A 17,375-nucleotide genomic window follows, 5' to 3' on the forward strand; every position below is an offset into this window, starting at 1 on the left:
GGACTAGCATTCAAACATTCATTTAGTGTTAGTGCAATGAGGCACGATACAATTAGTAAAAAACAGGTTGGAATTTGAGAAAGAGCAAAGCCATTTTTATTGACGCTAGTAGATCAAAATTACACAGAATGTTTTATAAATCGTGCCACAGAATTGCAGCATTTAGCAGGTTTCAACATGCTTTCAATTTTTACAAATTCCCCCTAGTGGTATGGCTTAGAGCAGGGGTATCAAACACATAAAGCATAATAGGCCAGCTGAGTGGGCTGGACCGGTACACTGTAAAGTGTAAACTTTACAGTTTTTCTTTGTTGTAGTGCAGAGTGTGCATTATGAAAATTTCAATTGTCACGGAACCAATCAATAACAACAATTTCAACTCAAAGACAATTTTAACAATACCTTCTGGTGCAAAATACAATGAAATGTAAAGAATTCTTCTCTTATAGCTGTTGCATTTTGCATATATTTTCAAACTCAACCTGACAGCTTGGCTTTGACCAATGAGGCAGCTGGCCCTCATGCCAGTAACTCGGCTTAGATCTCAGTGTTTCGTGGTATCTGCTACTTTTAGGAAATTTGCTGAGAGAAAGAAAAAGTTTTCGTTTAAATTTTTATTATTGGCTCAGTGGTTTGGTGGGCCAGATTGAAGCCTCTTGCGGAACGGTTGTTGCCCAAAGGCCTTATGTTTGACATAATTGGCTCACATTTGAAAGTTATTTTTTATGATTTACTCTCCTGATTTAAAGGGAAATATGACTGTTTGCATATGTTATGCAGTTTTGCACACACACACACACACACATTGAGAGTAATACAAAATAATTATTTTGGAACATATTTAATTTGAATAAATTGTATTTCAAACAGTGACTCACGGGTTGTGTTCCTCTGTCTTTACACTCCAATCGTTTTTGTTTTTTGTTTTTTTTTTGCATCTTTAGCCTCTTCTGCTTCAAGCCAACGGTCTGCATCCTTTGTCCTTATAAGGGGAGTGGGCGTGGTCTGAACAAGCCACACCCCTTTGCAGCAGACAGCCTGATCCCTCAGTCAGCTCCCGAGATTTTCGCCTGCTTTGCATACTCCCTGCCCCCTGCGCGCGCTCCGGAGGCTCCAGCCGCTCCTCCCCCCTCCTCCCGCCGACCAATGCACGGCGCGAGCTCCTCCTCTAATCTCCTCCTTTCCCTTGTCCTCTTCCTTACTGTCCCTTCTTCTCCCAGACAGACCCTGCCCTTTCCTTTCTGCCGCCCTGTCTGTGGGTTTCTCTCTGTCGGGTCTGGACGCTGACAATGGGAATCTTTCTGCCATGCTGACACTCCTCTCCCTCCTTCATGTGAGTACAGCCTCTCTCCTTTACCAAGCTGTCGCCGTTCTGCTTTCTCATCCTTGTTTGTGCAATTTTTTTTTTTCGCCCTCAATAATACAATGAGTGTGGTAGAGCAGATGAATAATTGATCAGTATTTCCCAGGCAGCATCTGTGCATTAGGGAATCAAGGAGGCTGTGCTTCTAATCCAACATGTCGCTTCTTTTGTTGTGCACGCTTTCTGTTGTTATCTACCAGTAAAAGGAAAGCATAATGTGTGTTAAAAAGCAACTGTTGCACTAAAAAAAAAAAAAAAAAAAAAAAGCTGTGATGTGATTCTTCCCTGCTTCCTCAAGCAGCCCACACACTTCTCCATTTTAGCTCCAAGCTGGCCGGCTGGTCTGTGGCAGGTGGGCATCTCTCTCTGCTGCAGTTTGAGGGCTGGGCTCTCTCTCTCTCTCATCAGGCATGTTCCTTCTTTTGTCTACAGGATTAGTGATCTTTCACTGGGTTTTTTGTGGTGTGGATTTGTGTGGGGACGCGGCGTGAAGCGGGGTGCTGTCTGCTCATGTCACCCTGTGGCTCCCTGTGTTGCATTGTACTGCAGCAGCAGCAGCAGCACTGAGGCAATGCATCATTTTTACTACCTCTGGCCTGGACAGCCAGAAGATGCTTCACCGGGTCTGTCTTCACGCGTCTTTGGTTCACCTTCCTGTTGAAGGATCCCAGAAGTTGCCAGGGATGGCTGGAGGTGTTGGATGCTGGCAGGGTCACGGGGAGGTTGCAGACTGTCCTGGATGCTGCGCCAGAGGGCAGAATCTTAGCAGGGGTTACACGTCTGCGTCAGAGCTGCAGGGCTCCTTTTCAGTTTGCAAACACTGCGCTGAGTCTCAGATTATGTCTGTTTTGCTTAAGTATACAAGGCCAGAGAACTGGGAAACAAGCTGAATGCTATGTTGGCTGTATGTCTTCTAGTACACAAGGGGCTTTGCAAACTTTGAACCGAAAACAAAATGTATTATCTGAGAAGATCAGAGCTCAGATTGTGAGTGACATGTAACCAGATACAGCATGACCTTTGGAAGTGATCATTAGCAGACATCTGGCCATCAGAAAGCAGCATGAAGCCTACCTGTTGTCATGATCACCCACACTGAAGACAACACCTCAGCTACCAGGTCAGAAACACACACATTTCTACCCATTATATCAATTACTCTATTTACATTCAGTACTTTAATGGTTCCTAGTCATGAGTTTTTTTCTTAATTTGCAAGAAAATCAAACAAATTAAATGTCATAAAGACTGGATCTGCATTCAGATTGTAAATTTGGTGTTTTGCCTACATGACTTTTAGTTCTATTGGAATTATGTTTAAAACCAGGTTGAACAACATTCATCATTGGAGTGTAATAGATTTGCTATATAAACAAAAAAATTTATTAATTAAAACAGTGGCTCCCATCCTATTTTTCCTGAAACCCCCTCAGATTTCCTCTAATCATGACTGTGGAGCAACTCGCTCATCTCTAATGTCTAATTTGTTAGATTTTTGCAGTGAACAACCCAAATGCTGGAGGTCCAAGACCGTCCATCCAAACCTGTCATAGAACTTATCTGAGCTCCGTTATCAAGCAGAAAAGAGGAACTAATACATGAATCAACAGTAGCAATACCACTGACTCCACTGTGAATACACTTTGATGATTGAATGTGTCTGCTCCTTTCTTATACGTACTCTATCTTGACTATAATTGATCAAATCTAATCTGAATGCTGCGATTCAGGTGGACTTTCCTATCAACTGTCTATTTTCCCAAACAAAAACACTCCATTAAGTTGATGGGAAGTTTTTTTCAAGATATGATGAGCGTGCTACTCCCTCATTAAGAGGCACACAGCCACGTTAGACATGATACGATGTGTGTGATGAATATTACATGACATTTTTATATTCCTCATCGATAAACTCAGGAAAAAGCTCCACTGTCATCTTTACACACAGAGATGTGGAGGTGGTATAACAGTAAACATAATCCAGCCCATGAAGAGCTTCCATCATAACAGAAATGATAAAAAAAAAGATATCTTCTGGATTGCTGAGTGATTCATAAACGGTGTGGTTAATTGAAACACGGTTTCCTCCTTAATGATCAGACATCGTTAGTGACCCACATCTTTTTGTTGCTCCACTCATCACGCTGCAAGTCAATTACTTTCATTATCGGTTGTTTAGAGCTTCACTAAGCGTTCCCAGAGTGTGTGCCCAGGATAGTGAGACGTTCGGTCTCCATCCGAGACGCTGAGCTGTGTCTGCAGCTCACACTGCAGGCGAATTGAGGCATTTCGGCCTGTGCCCTCCTCTGCCTGTTCTGGAAATCTGCAGTGCCTGGTGTGCCTGCAGACACGCTGCCTGCAAGATGCAGTGCCGCCTGTTTGTGATCCACAGATGATGTTTCTAATCAGATCTCACCGCTCTGATGGCTGCGAAAGGTTTTAGCAGCTCTTGCTGGACATATTGAGCCCACATGTGCTGACCTCCATAAAACCCACGAGACGTGTTACGTGCTGCAGTAGTTGACAGAGATGCACCCTATGTGCTGTCTGTACTTTGCAGAGATGTTTTTTCCTCTGTTGTGCTGGCTGCTGCGACCGCTCTGACAGACGCTGATGCATCCGGACACGTTCCTTCATCCGATGCGGTGAAGTGGAAGCAGGGCTTGTTAGTTTGAGAAGAAGTTTCTGTGCTGTGTGAATAATGATTGATGAGTCATCATATGGCCAGGCGCCCTCGCTGGCCCCTCGGTAGCTCCTAAAACACACATACACACACACAGCTCGTGCTTTCATGCCATTGCACTGATTTACATTCATTCCCTGCATACTTATCTTAAACTGGACTTTACCTACAGCCTTCCTGGTGCTTATCAACACTTTTCCTCTGGGAATTTGCTTTTGTCCTCACAGAAATAGCAATGTTATTGGTTGAATTTCCCCTCTATATTATATTTACAGAAATGTATATAGAGTTTAGATGTTATCTGATCAAAAACCTCATCCATTCTCTGAAGTATTTGTCTTCAAAACACTCTTCATCTTCAAACTCAACTGCATCCATCAGTTATATTGAGTTTATTCAGCTATTTTTAGGTGTGTTCGGCTCAGTTGGAGGCCAGGAACAATTACTGCATGATGACACACGAGCAGGAACACAACAGATGTGGCTGGAAACCTAAACTGGAGTCTATATTTAAACACAATCTTGAGAGCAGCAACATCAAGGGCCCGCATTTCTGACTTCAGCTCAGTCAGACTTTGCCGATGTTTGGCCTGTCAGTAAGCAAGTAACGCAATTACAAGTGACTCAATCCACAAATTAGTGCAAACGATATCGATCCTGTAATACACAAACCTAAATATAACTGACTGGATGCAGTCGGAAGAAAAGGTATTCAGCACGGGGAAGAGGAAGGCGAGAGGAAAATACTTTTTATGGCCCTGGAAGTGCAAACATCCTGCAATCCTGAATAGTCACAGTTAAGGAATGATATTAACAACCTGCAAATTGCTGCACTCTTAAAGGGCCAGTTTCACTTTTATACATTTTAAACTTTATATGGAACAAAGTAAACACATGTTTGAGATTTTCTTCTAAGGTTTAATCTGTCCTTCAGTCATGATCAGCTGGGACCCTAGATTAGATGAAATGTGTAGAAGATGGGTTTATAGTTTATAGATTTCACTTGGAAACATATAGAAATGATCCGATTTTGGATGGTTAAAGCTCCCAGCAACCCAAACTTTGGCCATGTGTGTATAAAACATGAACTGATCCTTGCCATCATCTGTTGCTAAATATAATTGACGGCACAGTGAAATTGATTTAGCATTTCAGGCACAGTGTGGAAAAACTTCATTTAGAATCCAGGCTTGGAGAATTTCTGTGTAGTTTGCTTCTTTTCTCTGTTATTGTTTGGATTTTCGTCAGTTACTCAAGCCTCCTCCCGTCTTGAGGTTAGTCGGTCGCTCTAAATTGACTTGTAGGTAATAATGTCAGCGTGTGTTTGCTTTGTGATGGACTGGTGATCTGTCCAGGGCGTATCTGTCCTGCATGCAGCTGCGATCAGCTCCAGTTTGATGAGTGGGCATAGAAACTGCATTGTTGTCCACGTCATATGCAAGATTTACTAAACAATCGGGTTGTTTTCTACTTCACTGAGCAGAATATCACACATTCCTCATTCACATTCTTCCTTTAGTTAACAAACAAAGAGAAGAAAATGTATTTATTTCTCTTTGCAAAGCTCTGAAATGCACTCGACGAGCACGGGTGACTCATTATTCTGTGCACCATAAAGGAGGGAGGAGTCTCAGCGTGATCATTTACAGATCGAGTCAGTGAGCAAAAACAACTTTATGGGAGCCATGAGGAGCGAGGCGGCCGACATAGCTGGGGAAATCTAAGCAGATTAAATCTGAGGGTGATGTTTTCCCTGAATGTCGGCTCATGTTTCTGTACTCGGTGTGTACAAGACACTCATGTCTGTTGAAGGAAGGTGTTTTGCACACAAACAGCTCATCTCAGGCGTGGCGCGCTGCTCTTGTCGTCCGTCCCGCGGCGAAGCCTCCACTTTTGTTTCCGCGCTTCATGTGCCCATGAGACGCACTGTACACGTTTCCTCAGACAATGGTGTCATTTGAATGTGGGAGACGCAGTAATCCAGATGGCAGACAGGGCCTGACCCTGCAGGAGTACAGTAAGCCACTTAAGTGCACTGCAGGGTGAGAGTGGCGAAGTGATGCTCTGCAGACAAACAGCTGAGTCTGCAGACGTTTCTTTTTTTTGTGTCTGCAGCAGGTGACATGCTCCACGGTGACGGATATGAAGTGAGACAGTGGCGTTTCGCTGTGACGAGGAGAACTGACCTGATTTGCGTGAAGTGCTGATGATGCATTTTCTCACAACAAAGCCTTTCAGGCAATCTAATCATGTGTGCCTGTGGATTACAGTATAACAGAGACGCGAGTCTCCATATTCTCTAAAGCAGCTAGTTTCCACTTGGTCTGCTGTGGAGGGCCGGTTCTGTAGTAGAAGTCTGTTTTTATGTGTAATTATTTTAATGAGATACTCTGAGATTTTATTTTTGGTATATATAATAAGTCTGGCACACAGCTTACAAGCTTTCTCTTTTTATGTGAACACAAACATTTACAGTATAGCAAGTCTGGATAGACCTACAGGTGCAAGCGACCTATTTTGAAAAATACAATAGAATATAATAACTTTATTATTATGATGCTCCTCATCATAAAATTACAGGTGCTGGTTTTTGTGCATCAATATAATAAAGTGCATAAATTGTACACATAATGCAAATATATGAATATCAAGTGTAAAAATGTAGACAAATTACAAGAAAAAATATATCTAGAAATAAAGAAACAGTAGTTATATAGCATGAATTATTTACACTGATTTTAAATGATCTAAGTCATTCACCTAATCATAAAGGTGTGTGTCTGACACTGTGGTGTGGCTTTGTGGAACAATAAGGGAGAAAATATCAGATTTATGAAGTTGGATGAGAACTTTTCATTAAGTGTAATATTGAGAAACAGCAAATCAAATTTCTTTATCTCTATTTTGTTTTCTCTTTCTACTGCTTTTCATCTCAACCGAGTGACTTAAACATCTAATATTAATATAATGACATTAATGTATCATTATTGAGCTACAGTTTTTGATTTTAGTTAATTTTTACCTGTAACTCGTGAAATCAATGCATCTTGCTGCTCTGTGCTGCACTGATTCCATAAATCTCGTCTGTTTTTCCCCTGCACACCTACTGAAGGCTGTTTTTAAAGGCAGATCCTCTTTCTGCCGGGAGGCGAGTGGGAGTCGCGGAGCGGCGGAGGGCTGCCGGGGGAGCAGACGCAGGCAGCGAGGAGGGGAAGTGAAGGCGGGGGAGACTGTTGCAGAGCTGAAGGCAGCAGAGGACAGCCAGGCTGCGACGGGGAGGAGCCTGAGGGCTTTGGCTCATCGCGCTTCCTCCTGATGTCACTGTTCAGCTGCTCCAGTTCAGCGTCCGTGCAGGGAGGACGCTGCCAAGGGTGGGGAGGGTTTCTTTTCTCTTTTTTTTTTTTTTTTTTTTTTTCCTCCCCAAGACAACGAACGGGGGAGGCGAGCGTGGACGGCTGGGGAAGGGCTTGTTGTGCGGACAGTGAAAGGGCTCCTCAGTCAGTTGGCTGGGAGCAACAATGGAGTCTGCGTGCCTGAGAAAACCCCCGTCTGCAAGATGCTTGTGGCTACCAGGGCATTTCTGTGGCCGAGAGTTTAAAGATTAAGGAGAAAATTTATACAGGATAATAGAAAGAAGGCAGAGGAGGAGATGGAGGGAGGGAGGGAGGGAGGGAGGGGGCGAGGTGGGGGCTGCTGAGCTGAAATGCCATTGTTGGAGCTCGTGTGGCTCTGCAGTGAGGGACAGCTGCCTCCCAGGCCTGCTTGCTCATGTGAAAACGGCAGTGCGGCTCACCGTGAATATCCACACACACACTCACACACCGAGTCACACACAGACAGGTGGTCCCTGATGTGAACTCAGTGTGCTCCCAGTCAAGGGAAGGAACTAGAAGGAATTTGGGGAGTGGCCTTTTAAAGCTTCCTCTTCCCTCCGCTTACTCTCAAAGAAAGCAGAGCCTAAAGTGAGTCGGAGAGCTGAAAACCAGAATGAGAAGGGCTCCTCATCCCAGGTCAGGGCAGGAGAGCAGATGAAAAATGATCTGCGAGGAAGGCTAGATTAAAAAGAGGTTCAGCCTTGTCTCCTTTACTGTAAACCCATGTGCTTTCATTCCCGTTTCTATTTCTCAACTTTGAAATGCGTTCCAATGTGCATAATGGTGTTTTCGTGGTCACTGATGCTGCTTTACTCCCCAGTTTAATCAAACCTACCACTAGTTTATATGTCTCCTATGAATAAGGACCTCCTGGGTTTGTATCATTCATTCTTGAAGTGACAGATTTCAGACAGCTTGGATTGTCACACTGTTTTTGCAAAAGAAGATATTTCCGAGTGGTGTTTGTGCTTCTGTCAAATCAAGCAAATGTTCCTCAGACAACAAGGTTTTTTTTTTTTTTACAGGAGAAACAATCAAAATTATTATAATAATACAAACTTCACACAGAAATTGTTTTTTTCAGTCTATAGAATGTGCATTCAAGACAAACAATCTCAGATTTTGTTGAGTTAGAACTGATGTAGTGATCCTACAAGACAAGTGAGCACCGCCGGTATCAGAAATGTGAGGTGAAGGAGTGTTTATCGGCCACATCAGAGCCGGCCGCCCGTGTTTTTGGCGTTGCGTGTAATCCTTTATGTGCTTATGCACGATATGACAGATGTACAACATATCACTGGCATGCAGCGTTAATCTGCTCTTGACCCAGTGGTACAGTTTCACGTAACGGTAACCGTACCATCTGAACGGAGCGCCAGCAGGCGCCCACTCATCTGGAGTTCAGATTAAATAATGAAACCCACACCGTGTTTGGTGAAACACGAGATGGCAGATATTTCTGCTTGCAGCAGACATTCATACAGTTAAACGCCGCACTTGTAGTAGCACGCAGGCTTCTGGGCCGCCTGGCTGGGAATATTCCCCCTGCAGTGTCGATCACATGGTTTTTACAGTCAGGGATTCGTGCTCGCGCTGACACACAGTGTGATCAGGGAGAGCTCAGCTTGCCCTCAGATACAGGAATTATGAGATGACGTTTTCATTCTCCGAGCAGCACTATGACTCACTCCTTCCTGTTCTCGTTGGAATACGCCCTCCTCCTGCTGTTTTCCTTTTTTTTTTTTTCCCTGACCGGGCTCCTGTTTCCTCAGGTTAACTGGCCCTCGTGCTCCCTGTGAATGTCTGTCACCATGGCGAAGCGTGAGACCGGCAGCACCAGCCCCGTGGTCAGGCAGATCGACAAGCAGTTCCTGGTCTGCAGCATCTGTTTGGATCATTACCACAACCCCAAGGTGCTGCCCTGCCTGCACACCTTCTGCGAGAAGTGAGTAGCCAAGCAGTCTTTCACTCCTCATTCATTCATAAAGTGACGATTGATGGTCTTATTGGTCTTGGTCTTATCTGAATGTGTAAATAACTGAAGACTGAAGAAAGAGATGTCAGAATCAAAATAGAACAGTTGTCAGTTATAAAATCTCAAAAACAAAGAAGTTAAAGAAAATTGTTTTTGTTCTAACAGTTCTATTTTTGTTCTGTCTATCCTTAGTATTTCTCTCTCTACCTCTCTTGATCTGCTTCTTTCTCTTTGTACCGTATTTCTCTTTTATATCTTTCTCTTTATTTCTCTTCATTTAGTAATATTTCTATCACTCTCTATCCATCTCTCTCACTTTCTTATTGTTTAATATCTATAACAGTTTACATTAATTGTATCTTTAAGCTATTTTCCTACACTGTTACAAATCTTTTGGTTTAATTGTAATACTTAAGGGATATAGGACAATTAAATCAAAAATATAAAGGCATATCCAACAATAGTTAAAAGATAACATGACACATTATTTTACCAAGATTCCTAAGTTGTAGTGCATCTTGACCTGTTTTGGATAAATATCTTGGATGTATGCAGCTCCTGTGACTCCTCTCTGGATAAAGTTTTGTATGTAATACTGTCAAGGATGAATTTGAAATATTAAACATCATTAAGGCCAAAAAATGACAGAAATCCCTTAATCTCTTGAACAGGTTATTTGCTCATCCTGAGGAAGGATTTGTTGTTACATCATGCCAGCCCTGAAAAAAAAATCTTCCTTTGTTCCATTTCAGATGTCTCCAGAACTACATCCCCCCCCAGTCTCTGACGCTGTCCTGTCCAGTGTGCAGACAGACCTCCATCCTGCCAGAGAAAGGCGTGGCGGCCCTGCAGAACAACTTCTTCATCACCAACCTCATGGAGGTGTTACAGCGAGACCCCGAGTGCAGCCGGCCCGAGGCCGGCAGCGTCCTGGAGTCGGCCACCGCCGCCACGACCTGTCAGTCCCTCTCATGCCCCAACCACGAGGGCAAGGTGAGCCGGAGCGGAAGGAAAGGGGGCGTTTACTGAGAAGATGTTCCTGTTTTTTTGTTTTTTTTTTCTTCCTGTGATCAGGTACCAAATATGGTGTTCTTTTGTGTGTTGCTCCACTGCACCACCTGCAGGTGATGGAGTTTTACTGCGAGTCATGTGAAACGGCCATGTGTCTGGAGTGCACAGAGGGGGAGCACAGGGAGCATGTGACGGTTCCTTTGAGAGACGTGCTGGAGCAGCATAAGTCGGCTCTGAAGAACCAGCTGGACACTGTGCGCAACAGGTACGCTTCCTCATTACGTCTATCATGAAGACACTAATCACTGCCGGGCGTATTGGAACCTAGAGAAAGGCTGGTTTGGAGGTTTAATCTGTTGTTTGTCTTTATTCTGGCAGGTTACCACAGCTCACAGCCGCCATTGATCTGGTGAATGAAATCTCCAAGCAGCTCACAGAGAGAAAAAATGGGGCTGTGACTGAAATAAGCAACACTTTCGACGAGCTGGAGAAGGCCCTGCACCAACGCAAGACCGCCCTCATTACCGAGGTGGAGAACATCTGCAGCACCAAGCAGAAGGTCAGAGTCTCCAAGGTTCAGAGGGACGGGAAAGATCATAGAAATGATTTTAGTCAAGGTCTTATTAAGCATCCTGCTCTATTCCAGGTACTTCAAGCCCAGCTGACGTCTTTGCTGCAGGGCAAAGAGAACATCCAGAGCAGCTGCAACTTCACGGAGCACGCCCTGAGCCACGGCAGCGCCACCGAGGTCCTGCTGGTGCAGAAGCAAATGGGCGAGCGGGTCAGCGCGCTGGCGCGGCACAACTTTCCCGAGCACCCGCACGAGAACGGACATCTGGAGTGCCAGGTGGAGACGGACGGACTGAGGCGCTCCATCCAGAACCTGGGGGTCCTGATCACGACGGGCGCCGTGGGCCACACCAGCGTGGCCACGGGCGAGGGCCTGCGGCACGCGCTGGTGGGCCAGCACACCACCGTCACCGTCACCACCAAAGACAAGGACGGGGAGCTCGTGAAAACCGGCAACGCCGCCCTCAGGGCGGAGATCGCCTCGGCCGACGGGGCGTGCACCGAGGCCGAGGTGGTGGACAACAAGAACGGCACCTACGAGGTGGGCTACACCATCCGCTCCGAGGGGGAGTTCACCTTCTCGCTGCTGCTGTACGAGCAGCCGGTGCGGGGGAGTCCGTTCCGCCTGCGCGCCGTCAAGCCGTCCGACGTCCTGCAGTCGCCGGACGACGTGAAGAGGAGGGTGAAGTCTCCGAGCGGAGGAGGAGGGCATGTCCGGCAGAAAGCCGTGCGCCGGCCCTCCAGCATGTACAGCACCACCAAGAAGAAGGAAAACCCAATAGAGGATGAGCTGATCTACAGAGTGGGTGGGTGAATACCTGCTGCTCTCTTCGCTTAATCATACTAACGCACGATTATTTAAGATCTTTAAATTATTTGGTTAAAATTCTAAAAGTGCTCACTGAGAACTGAATTTATCAAGCCAGAGAAAACCTTGACGGCCTGTTTGTCTGGCAGGAACGAGAGGGCGAGACAAAGGAGAATTCACCAACCTTCAAGGCATCTCAACCTCAAGTAACGGGCGGATTGTGGTGGCAGACAGCAACAACCAGTGTATACAGGTCACTGTCTCTGATTCACTCAAGCTGTGGACCGAATCCATCTGCGGTATGTCAGAGTAACCACGTACTCTCGTTTTGTTTTTTTTAGGTATTTTCTAATGATGGCCAGTTTAAGATGAGGTTTGGAGTGAGGGGGCGTTCCCCCGGCCAGCTGCAGCGCCCCACGGGGGTCACAGTGGACATGAATGGAGACATAATCGTAGCCGACTACGACAATAGATGGATTAGCATCTTTTCTTCAGATGGCAAGTTCAAGGTCAGTGCTTTCAATCAGAAAAACTTAAATGTTTCTATGTATTCACCGCTGAAAGCCTAAATAATCAAACCCTGTCCGCTGGTCACAGAATAAAATTGGAGCTGGGAGGCTGATGGGGCCGAAAGGCGTGGCCGTGGATAAGAACGGACACATCATCACGGTGGATAACAAGGCGTGTTGTGTCTTCATCTTCCAATCTAATGGGAAGCTGGTGACAAAGTTTGGAGCCAGAGGAACATCAGACAGACACTTTGCAGGTACTGTGCTGTTAAAATAATCCGTAGTTTCAGATGTTTTGGTGATATTTCCTCCTCCAGGAGCGGCGGTAATCCTCATGCATCAGGACATGCACTGGGCCAGATTTACAGATTTTATTTATCTTTCTTTACAGGATTGTTGATTTGCACCAGCTGTTGCTTGACATGTTTTATGCACTCTTTATTTTAAAGCCTGACTGATGTATGCATGTTTATCTGCTTGCTGAATGATAGTAACTAACACACGATTGATGTTTTTGCTTTTATTGCACTAAATAGAGTGAATTATACTGAAGGACTTTACTAATCTTATCAACACTTGTCAAATATTTTGTCTTCTGAACACCCTCGCAATGAAATAATGATAAAATTAGCCTTGCATAAACACGTAAATATCTCCTCCGTTGTTCTCAAACATGCTCCGACAGACGTGATTAATCTGTTTACGTCTCTCTGTGAGGAATATTTTCCCATCCATGCACAAGAAATGCATAAACACACTCTGAGCTGGTCCAAGGTTTCCCACAAATGCACACAGATTGTATTAAATTCAATTTATTCCAGCTCCAGTTACAACAAAGTCGTCTCACTCTACTCTACTTTTGAACATTATGGAGAAAATTTAGCGTGATCTCTCATGAGAGGACAGTGAACCTGTGAGCACTGTTGGTTTATTCCTGCAGTGACCACGAAATTCAGTTCTATTTAGTTACATTTCTATTCTGCGAGTTACCGTACACATAAAACAGAAAAAAAATTATTAAATTCCATAAGAATAGATCGTTTAAATGCCGAAAGTGGTTAGATGATTGTAACTCTATCGGTGAGAAAGTTCTAATCCAGATCTTTAAAAGTAGGAAGTGTTGCATGAGGAGCCTGATGGCTAAAGCTGCGCCTCCCGTTCAGAAGCTCTCTGGAAACAAAGTGTTCTGCTGGGACAATATCCCACGAAAACCAGCCGAAGATCTGATCAAGCCGGGTTGTAGAAAGCTTTTTATGTTCCAACAGGAATATTAAATTAAATCGAGAGAAACCAACATGGAAGAAATCTGATTTTGCTTTCTAGTTTCCGTCAGTACTTCCACTGCAGCGTTTTGAATCAGCTGGGATGTTTTCAAAGAGTTCCTGGAGATGATATAGAATTCCAATAGTCTGTCTCAGAGTCGTTTTTTTTTAACATCGCTGAGCCAACAGGAAGAAGAAAAGCGTATTGGAACATTTATTGTGGCAAACTGTAGTGGATTTTAGAGATTTTATTGAGGTGAATGAAGACATAACATTTGATTTATTATAACATTTTTTAGAAATATTTCACTGATTTGTTCTTTTACCAGATATGGCTTTCCTGATGTTTATAATGTGTTAACTTGATGTTTCCTGACCTTCAAAATAAACCACCAACCAAAGTTGCACAGTAAAAGTCCTCCAGTATATGAACTTGCATCCAGTCACCATGTCGTTGTAAAGAGTCTGATTCATGATGCACGTTGCTGCATGAGGAGCTGTGATGATTGTTTCTGCCTCTCACCCAGACCTGCAGGAACAATAACCCCCCCCCCCCCCCCCCCCCCCCCTCCTCACCGGCAGCCCCCTCCGGCCTGCGGATTTCAGTTGAAACTCACCCGTTCTTCCAATTTCATTTCTCACTTGGACCTTTTCTTTTCTTTTAGAGAAAAGTGGTGCAAACATTGCACTGGAAACAAAGCTTAGTAAATCTGGCCCTCTTTTCAGTAAGTAATGAATTCACTGTGAGTGGAGAGAATAAATATTTGTTGTGTCTTTGTGTGTTGATGCGTCACCACCGTCATGTCTCACGTGTCGTCCCACATCGGCTCTCAGAGTCTCACTGTGACCGAATGAGTCCAGAAATAGTGTCTGACTTCCTCCGGTCTGCTGCGAGCCGGCAGCTGACTCATCGCTGCTGTTTCCCTCTCCGTCTGCAGGTCCGCACTTCGTGGCTGTCAATAACAAAAATGAGATCGTGGTCACAGATTTCCATAACCATTCAGTCAAGGTATGGTCTACTGAGTCAGTGTCAATGGACAAAAACCACATGAGAATAGAACACGAGAATATCTTTAAAGTTTATTAATGCAGAATATTCCAGAGTGGCTTTATTAATTTATTTATTCAGTTTGTAGAATAGTAAGAGAAATCAAGATCTAATGACTAATTTAAGATCATGTTGTTTTAATCATTTTGTCATATCTATAAATAATCATAATTACATTTTGAAGTTGTTTTTAAAATGCAAAGAACATCTCAGTGAAGTGAAATAAGATTGATTTAATGGGTTTATTATTTGCACTTAGATTATCAGCAGCACATAAAATAAATTAGTTGAACAGGAAGACAAATACTGAGATTTCTAGTTTGAAATGTCCAGATCTTGTAGATTCTATGTGGATTAGACTTAACTGATGACACTGAGATTTCATCTGATCGTATCTCGAGTGTTTCCTGTGACGTGTGACTGTTTTCTCTTCTGGCTGACAGGTGTACAATGCAGATGGCGAGTTCCTGTTTAAATTCGGTTCCCACGGAGAGGGAAACGGCCAGTTTAACGCTCCCACAGGGGTGGCTGTGGACGCCAACGGGAATATCATCGTTGCTGATTGGGGCAACAGTCGTATCCAGGTGGGAAAAGCGTGATTCCAGTAAAAACTCATCGGCTTTCTGACGGCGTCACTCATCAGTTTGTCTTCCTCTCCAGGTGTTCGACAGCTCAGGGTCCTTCCTCTCCTACATCAACACCTCCGCCGACCCGCTGTACGGCCCTCAGGGCCTGGCCCTCACCTCTGACGGCCACGTGGCGGTGGCAGACTCCGGGAACCACTGCTTCAAGGTGTACCGCTACCTGCAGTAGAGGTCGGACGCAAGCCATCTTCCTCCTCCTCTTCCTCTTCGCCGCCGAGCACTGACAACACAACAAATGTATTCCACAGGGTGCAATGATTTTGTTTTCCCCAGTACAGCCTTTCGGCGTGCACATCGGCTGATCCCCAGGTGTCGCCTCACTTCACCTTTACGATGTGTATTGAAGTTGATTTCTTTTTTTCGTCTTTTTGAGGGATGTAGCGACAAGTCCAGCCGGTTTTTAGAGAATGTGCAGAAGCCTGTTTTTTTTTCCCTCTTTGTGTGTCGTACACTGTTCACGGGACTATTACCACCAGGCCAGGCGGGACGGCGGATAGATGGAAGTATTTAATCAGCCATAACTTATTCAGATGCATGAACTCTCTCTCCTCTTTCATTTTTACGACTCGGTTGCTTCTCCGTCATGAGCTACTTAACGCTTCCAGTGAAACGAACGGCGCCACACGCTTCTCCAGCAATGAAATGTAAAACGTATCGGTCACCAAACATCTCACCTAGACAGACGCCATCACCATCTGTGCATTGATTTGCTGTATGTACTGTATATACATGAATGTACATTGTGTATATTAGATCACTCTGTTATGTGCTCCCACTTTGAAACACGCGGCCTTTCGGGCGTCTCAGAGTGCAGCAGTCAAGGATTTTAAAACGTGTGTGTATGGCAGCTGTTATACAGAGTGTGCTTTTCAAACATACCCAGCACATGCTTATATGAAGAAAGAGTGTCATATTTATTGCTAATGTAAGCAGCACAAAAACCTTTTTTCTCTCTCTCTCTTCTTTTTGTTGATATCTGTTGTTTTGAAAGGGGGAAAACAGTGGAAAAGCTAATTTATTTTATTTTTTACTAGCTCAGCATTTACAAATTATTTTTCTAAATTGATGTGCTTGGTTTGTTTTCTTTGAGTCCTTTTTTTTTCTTTCACCTTAACTTTCCCCTGAAAGCAGAATTCAGTCTACCATCCACCCACATCCGGAACAGGATGCATGTTTGTGCACACGGGCGGCTCTTTTCCAAAGCTACAACCCGACAACCGATACTGTTTTTTGAGTTCATCTCTTCAAAGCGAGAGACTCATTCATCTAAGGATTATTTTGCATGTGAAAATGCAATAGCTTTATTCAGAAAAGTGCTTCTACCTGACCGAGAACAATGGGCATATCTCAGGAAATCCATCCGAAATTCAAGTTTTCACATCGTGGTTTCATGATTTCAGGGGTTTGGAGAGAGCTTTGTGAGAAAACTGTTGATTTGCGCAAATGCAGTTTGGAACTTTAAAAAAACAAAAAAAAAAAGAAGAAAGGGATGGGATATGAATTCTGTTTTACAGTGTTTGTTAAGTTGTGGCTTTCACATGAGAAAGGTTTACAAATGTATTACTGTAAATGACCACTAGTGAAGACGTCAGTGCTGACAAACGCATCACACATGATACACGTTTACTCTTAACCTGCTAGATCTCCGTTTCCGCCTGCACCCACACCACTGCACCAGTTGCTACCCCCTCCTGTCCATTCTGTGTAAATGTAAGAAAACAAGGTGCCACAGCAGAGGAGAGGAGAGCAGGTGCGGCTGAAGCGGCCTCCTGGTGGGACTCCGTTACCCAAACAGCTTAGGGAGCTTTTTCTGAGCTGCGAGACTCAAAACATCCACACCTAAGTCCTCCAGGCAGCGGCCGCTTCCACACACCTGATCTCTGATTTGACTTGTTGCCAAACGGGAGCAGACATCTTTGAGTAGAAGTCAAATGCTCACTTCCTTTTTTTTTTTTAATTTTATTATAATTTTGAGATGTGTCTAAAAAGCATTTTACCTGACCCGAGTTTGTTTTCTCTGAATATGCACTGGTAATAAAAGCACATGGTTTACTGAACTCTTGCAAATGAATGTGATTACACTTTTAACAGTCAAACTGCTGCGACACAATGAACGGAGGCACAATAA

The 17,375-nt window shown here is 44.2% G+C and overlaps 1 protein-coding gene across 2 annotated transcripts; it reads left to right on the forward strand.

Moving 5' to 3' along the window:
• The first annotated feature begins 1,191 nt into the window (after positions 1-1,191).
• Positions 1,192-16,843, forward strand: LOC115400148 (tripartite motif-containing protein 3-like). Of its 2 annotated transcripts, XM_030107832.1 has the most exons (13): positions 1,192-1,333; positions 9,193-9,365; positions 10,148-10,388; positions 10,520-10,671; positions 10,785-10,965; positions 11,053-11,782; positions 11,934-12,037; positions 12,126-12,293; positions 12,382-12,550; positions 14,221-14,280; positions 14,494-14,564; positions 15,047-15,187; positions 15,264-16,843. In XM_030107832.1, exons 2-13 carry the CDS (start codon positions 9,220-9,222, stop codon positions 15,414-15,416), a joined length of 2,316 nt encoding a protein of 771 aa, XP_029963692.1. In that variant the 5' UTR covers positions 1,192-1,333; positions 9,193-9,219; the 3' UTR covers positions 15,417-16,843. The 2 variants fall into 2 exon arrangements, with proteins under 2 accessions (XP_029963692.1, XP_029963693.1); XM_030107833.1 differs by lacking the exon at positions 14,221-14,280.
• The last annotated feature ends 532 nt before the right edge of the window (positions 16,844-17,375 follow it).

Source organism: Salarias fasciatus, chromosome 14, assembly GCF_902148845.1.
Source record: "Salarias fasciatus chromosome 14, fSalaFa1.1, whole genome shotgun sequence".
In the NCBI taxonomy this organism is placed as follows: domain Eukaryota; kingdom Metazoa; phylum Chordata; class Actinopteri; order Blenniiformes; family Blenniidae; genus Salarias; species Salarias fasciatus.